The 6577-nt window shown below is 38.6% G+C and overlaps 1 protein-coding gene across 1 annotated transcript; it reads left to right on the plus strand.

Annotated features, from left to right (window-relative positions):
- The first annotated feature begins 597 nt into the window (after positions 1 to 597).
- On the plus strand, positions 598 to 1799 carry LOC147621400 (uncharacterized). Its single transcript, XM_086824448.1, has 2 exons — positions 598 to 1005; positions 1099 to 1799. The coding sequence occupies exons 1-2, from the start codon at positions 598 to 600 to the stop codon at positions 1147 to 1149; spliced, it is 459 nt and encodes a 152-aa protein (XP_086680574.1). The 3' UTR covers positions 1150 to 1799.
- The last annotated feature ends 4778 nt before the right edge of the window (positions 1800 to 6577 follow it).

Genomic DNA, 6577 nt, shown 5'->3' on the forward strand with positions numbered 1-6577 from the left:
GGAGGGCGAAGCTATGATGAGGATGGGTTAGAAAAAAGGGGGCGCTTTCAGGGCAGAGAGAAACAGACAAAAAGAGAGAGTGAGAGAGAAACAGACAAAAAGAGAGAGTGAGAGAGAAACAGACAAAGAGGATGGGGTTCACTGTTGTGTGCGCAAGGTACTCGCCCCATCAGCACCAAGCAACCCACCAGTAGCTCCCTCACTGTTTAGTCGTCTTCTTCTCCTCATAATGGTCGCCGCCTAGAGCCTCCTCAATATATGTATCCGCCGGTCACTGGCTGTAGCCCTAGCAGCTCAATTTTACCGCTCAGCAGCATCTGGTTGCATGTGCCGCTCGAGCCACCATTGGCTGTCATCTCGTCCTTCTTCTCGTTGAAGAGTCGGTTAACAGGCGATCAAGTGCCCTTCAGCAGATCAGCTTCTTTGAGCAGGTGTCTCTGGCTGTAGCCTCGTTTTCCAGCTCCTGGTAGAGTACTACCCTAACATTTGAAGTGCCCAGCACCTTCAGAGAAACCCTTCTCTGAACGGGTGTGGGCTGATAATTGGATCTTGTGCATCGCTCGGCCGAGCGTGCATTCTTCCCCTCGCAGCAGCTGCATGACCATCATCTACAACAGCAGCAGTACGCAGAAGAGCACCTCATTCCTCCACCAGGGACAAATGCAGCCTCATCTTCGTATGCAACATTATCATCCTCATCATCCTCCTGACTACCTGCACCTCATTATCGTCATCCTCATCATCGATGAGCTCCGCACCTCGGCCAAACTCAAGGCGGAGATCGTTTCGCACCCCCTTTACGAGCACGTGCTGCAGGCGCACGTGCAGTGCCTCAGCGTGGGCCTCCCAGCGGATCACGTGCGAGCCCTTGAAGCCCAGCTCGCCAACGAGCACAGCGTGGCCATCAACTACCTATTGCTAGGCAAGGATCAGTACGCCGCACGTTGTAACAATCCGGATATGAACAAGTTCTGCGGCTGCAGGAAGGAGGTCGACGAGTTCATGGTGAGTGCTTAATGCGTCTGTGCAACTGACTGTTAAAGACGTTGAAAATGCGATTAAAGCGTTCTTACTCTTGCGTCTGCACCTACCAAACAGGTGGCTTCCATAGCTCCGGCCTTCATAACAGGCCTCTTTGGAGTCACATAAAGATCATCACCTTGTAGCATGTACAGTGATTTGTTGCGCTCAGAACCATCACAGAGGCTTACACTTCGAACCCTAGCTACCTGCGTGTCCCCGTGCTGCCGCATTAGCACTCGGCCTGCGCTGGATTTCTAGTTTGCTTTCAAACTCACATTTGTTCTAGAGTGACCCGAACGAAAAACTTGAAATTTGACATTTTAAACAATAACGTGCCATAGAAAGTACGCTTTTGCATGGCCTCGTGGTATGTCATTAACTGATCATGCATGTGCTATTTATTTACAGCTCAATAGGTTTTCTAACTCCTTTTTCTTCTATTTTGTTTGTGTTACATAGAAGAATTACTTTCAATTATCAATATCATGGAAGAAGCACATGGAGGAGTTGGTTTTACACCCAACAATCAAGGCTATGGATGCACTTTGTGCACTTGACCGGTATGATGTCTATAGTATTCATGGAGTTTTTAGAAATATTGATGACAATTGCATAGTCAAATTTTCAGCATTGATCTCTTTTGAACTAATATAAAAGACTCCACATATATATATATAACTCGTTTAGGAGAGTTAAAAAAGGAAATCTCAAGTGCAATAAGGTTGGAGCAAGATGTAGAGGCTCGGGGGGTGCACTACGAAGAAACCCTACATATCACGTGCGTTCAAGGGTATTTAAAAAACCCCATTACTTGTGATTTTTTCATGAAAAAAATGACTCCTTTTTCTATATTGACTTACGGGTTTCTAAATCGATTTTAAAAACACCTTCTGTAAATGTATTTATGTGAATTTACGTTAAAATTCTAAATTAAAAACCCTTTATTTGAACTCCTATGGTATACTTACCTTTTTTTAGGTGAACCCCCTGAGTGTAGAGGACCAAATGTTGACCTTGAGATGGATGATGTTAATTCTGGAGTAGAGTCTCAGTGTGACATAGATTGATCACTCTTGGAGCACGTTCGCATGGAACTAGAACACAAGTTAAAAGAGGTAATTCACAAGCATTATTATCATTGCTATTTATATCTTCGGTTATTCAAGCTGAGTTTATATGGCTGAGTGTTTTTTAAAATAGGAAAATTTTCAAAAAAATTAATGTGCTTTAATATAACTAGTTTATATGGGTGAGTGTTTCTTTAAAAAGGTAAAGTTTCAAAAAAATAATTGTGTTGTAATATAACTAGTTTGTGCCGTTGAGTTCTTTAGAAAAAGTCAAAGTTGCAAAAAGTTTAATGTGCTTTAATATATAGAATGCACATCTATGCTCATCATACAGACTCTTACTTACGGATTGTAGAGTCTACAACCTTTTCTCACCTAACTATACCCAAGAAAAATGAACTTTCTTGACTTCCCAACTTCTTTGGAGATACATGAACAAAAATGTGTACATACAGATCTCCTAAGTCATGAACCATAGGCAAAAAAATCTAGTAAAAACATATTGTAAAGGCTCTATTTGTAACACATAGCAATATAGTTTATCCTATCTAGTGAGTGATTAAAAGTATTCAGAGGTGATTTTTCAACAAGCATGACTTTACTAGTGGGTTATATTACCTCTGTCAACAACACCATTTTTGTGAGATGTTCAAGGATACTTTGAGCTACATTCTATGGGATAATAAATTTTGTATTAGATGGAAGAAAGATACAATTTAATATAAAGGCTAGTTAAATATTTAGTTCATGGTTTATAGAACAATCATATTATGTATAATAGCAGTAGCACTAGCACTTTGAGTATCACAAAATACTCATAATTGTGTATCAACCTTTGAAGCTATATGCATTAAGTAGTAGTCATACTAGCTACCCAATATTCGACATCACAATGGCTACTTAGCATTCAATAGTTTAGTATCGTCATAATGGCTACCTAGTATTCAACTTCACTTGATGAGAGCTAGAGTAGATTGTTTCTCACTAATCCATGGTACTACACATGTAGAGTCTAGTGAGAAAGGAAACCTCATTAAAGTAGTTCTAGTGTCTACATCACTTACCTCTCAATCTCAGTAAGAAAGAAAGTGTAAAGCATCTGATTTCTTCTACTCTAAGCTATATTATAATGCATATCTAAAGACTCACTTAACTACTATCTAAGTCTTGGAAAGGCTTGTTGTTGTATTACAAAGAAAGATAATTCTATGCGTAGATTTCATGTAAAGAGTTTTATCTACTCATTCTCATAACTTCCCTTCATGAAGATTACGACCAATTTCCATAGGTGTTGCTATTTATCTTTGCAATTTTGCATGTTAAATTTGAGGAACATTTCTTTCGTATGCTTTGTTTGTAACATGAATATACCTTTCTTTGTATTCCCTTTTTGATAGGTGTTCTGGATACCTATTAACAACATGACCTCTCGAGTAAGTATTGCTTCAATCTAAAACGTGTTGTCTAAACCACTTTCTTTAAGTATACAATGATGAATGTCCACTAGTGATCTCCACTAAAGATCTACTCTTTCTCTACTCTACTACTCTATTTTAATATTGAGTAGTTTGCAATCAAGTATTCATGCTGTTTCCATGAATCCCGCTACTCATTTAAAGCTTGAGAACATACTCACCTCCTTTATGATCTCCAAAAGGTTTTAACTTATGACCACTTTGATTTTCAATTATGGTCACAAAGTTTTTGATAGAATCAGATACTTTTCCCTTGACCCCTTAACAAGTTAGAATTAAATACATCCCCCTTTCCCTTAATAGGGTATGTTCATGTATAAATAAAGAAGCTATCTCAATAAAGGAGAAAGTATTTGACAAAATAAAATACTTCTCCCTTACCCTTCTTGGATATGGTAATATAAAACTTAAGAAGCCATCAATACTTAACTTTTTTTTTTGGAATAGCCATCTAATGTCTTATCCCAAAAATGTAACCCTCACAATATAATGAACTAAGATTCTTAAAAATATGAAGATTATCCACGATATTGAGCTTTAAATTTTGAGAAGCATAAGGATTGAAAAGTTGACATGACAAAACGTAGAATGCCAAAGTGTGATTGATTATGTCAAAATCATTGAACACCTTTTGAGACTTAAACCTGTTTAACACTATAAGAGAATCATTGTTTTTCGACGCTTAGTTTCCATGCTTGGTCGCGTTGTCTCGATATGTGCGTCGAAATACACGTTGAAATATGTGTGAAAAAATGCGTCGAAATAAGCGTGGAAAAAGTTAAAATAACAGTCAAAATTTTTCTTTTTAAAAAAAATTAAATCTATATATAATATTTGCTAGTTCCCATCTTGGGGTGTGTTTTAGCCTTCTTTTTCTACCTCTTTGCAAGCATGTTTCTATGAGAGAGAGAGAGAGAGAGAGAGAGAGAGAGAGAGAGAGAGAGAGAGAGATGATCAGAGAGAAAGAGATAGAGAGAGAGAGAGAGAGAGAGAGAGAGAGAGAGAGAGAGAGAGAAAGAGAGAGAGGGGGGGGGAGAAGCCGAGGGAGAGAGGAGGGTATAACTTCCATCATGCTCTTTGAAGGAGAAAAAATGCTAGCTCCTCATCATCATCACACTAAGGTGCAATTAGGAAAGTGCTCTATTTTACAATGAAATTACAGTTCATCATTAACTAGCTCGTCCTCCTCACTGAGATCCATGTCTCCAAAGAAATCTATTTCTGGAAATACTCCATCATTGTTGTCAATTGGTGGAACCAGTTGTCTTGTAGTAGTAGAAGGTAATTCATCCATGTAGTCATCCTCTTCTAGCTCTAGCATGAGAGCTGTCAATGCATTGTGATCATACCCAGCTTGAATCTCTTCTTCTTTTGGATTATCTCTAGTGTCTGTTTCTCGTTCAAGATGTATTTGCTCAATGAGTACACCTTCATCCGATCCTAATCTCGTGTGAGCCTCACTTACTTCCTCAACTAGTATCTCTTCTTCTTGATGTTCAATAGGTGCTAGTGGTGTATGCTCAACCATCACATGATCTAGGGAGAGTTCCTCAGCATCTCGCAAACAGTCAACTACTATTTTCACCTCTTCAAATATTTATTTTCCATGTGGATTTATTTGAATAAGAAACAACCATTTATGATCTGTCGGGTCTTTCACAAAGATGACTTGCTCATAGTGCTCTGGTAGCACAAATGTGTCCCTTTGGTCAGTCCATATCTTTGTGCGGTCTACTTGAAGAAATCCACACTTGTCTTTGTGTGCAGTTACTTATGCCCCTTGAGTTACCTGCAACTTGAACCATTTCACATCAAAAATGAACATATCAAACTTTCTGAATCCAACCTTAATAATATCTTGGATTGTTCCACAATAATCTAGCATGCCTACTTCAGTATTGCTATCACTTGCACTTGAACGACTTTCTTGCATGAAATTAGCCTTCATACCACAATATCAAATGTTGTTCTCTTTTTATCTATTCGTTCTACTCGAAAGTGACGTCCGCATGACCAAATTGTCCCAAACTTACGATACTACAAGCACAATAAATAAGTACTATTATTATATAAATTCACGAAAGCACAACATAAAAGACAATGCGTAGATATCTCTAACTCACATACATGGAAATCACAACCATATGCAAGCTCCTCCTTCTCATCACTTATTGATTCACCATTGTGTTTAGTTTGTAGTCTGGTTTTCTTGAGCCATTTATTAGAAGGAAATTCTAGAAGAAGTTGTTAAAATAACAGTCAAAAAGTTGTTGGGTACGGTAGTGTGCGGGTTGTTTGACTCCTAAAACCCAAAGGAGCTTGGTCCCTTTCAGCCTTCACCAAGTTGTATCTCTCGATCCATTTCTCCATAGCATGTGAGTTTAAGATGCAAAATTTATTGATCTTCTCATGCAATGCTACATCCATTGTTCTCACAAGGCCTTTGGCTCTTCCCCAACTAGTTGATCATCTTCTTCTTGTGTCTATAATCTTGGCATATCGGGATTAGACATACTGAGAAACTCAGTTATATATACAAGTGATTCTTGAACAAGCCATCCCGCTGCCATACTACCTTCAGGACAAGCTCTTTGACGAACAAATCCTTTAAGTGTTCATAAATCTCTCCAAGAAAAACATCTATTGGCTATGGACAATCTCAGCCTCAGTAACTTCATCAACCACATGAACTAGCAAGTGCAATTGAATGGTTAAAATACTTGTTGGAAAGTATTTCTCAGCCATTATAACAGCCTTGATGGAGTTTAATCGTGCTGCTTCCAATGTGTCTCCACCAATCTCTTTCCTTGATATGCAACGTACCACTGCACCAATTTTATAAATTGTTGCTTGAGGCAATCCTTGATGGCTATAAGAAGCATGAATTGTAAGAATTTGTGCCAATCATGACTCTTCAAACCACTAATCTCATCGTCCTTTGTAAATGCTCCCTTCAAGCAATGCATGCATTCTCTAGGGGTACGAAACTCACTAATGCACTTCTTTACATGC

Source organism: Cibotium barometz, chromosome 30 (genome assembly GCF_041138505.1).
Source record: "Cibotium barometz isolate CiBa-2024 chromosome 30, ASM4113850v1, whole genome shotgun sequence".
Classification (NCBI taxonomy): domain Eukaryota; kingdom Viridiplantae; phylum Streptophyta; class Polypodiopsida; order Cyatheales; family Cibotiaceae; genus Cibotium; species Cibotium barometz.

What these genes read in the sequence shown, in the direction of transcription:
- LOC147621400 (XM_086824448.1), top strand. Translation starts at nt 598, where the DNA reads ATGACCATCATCTACAACAGCAGCAGTACGCAGAAGAGCACCTCATTC. An exon ending in AGGAGGTCGACGAGTTCATG is followed by an intron (nt 1,006 to 1,098) that starts GTGAGTGCTTAA and finishes CCTACCAAACAG; the next exon opens with GTGGCTTCCATAGCTCCGGC.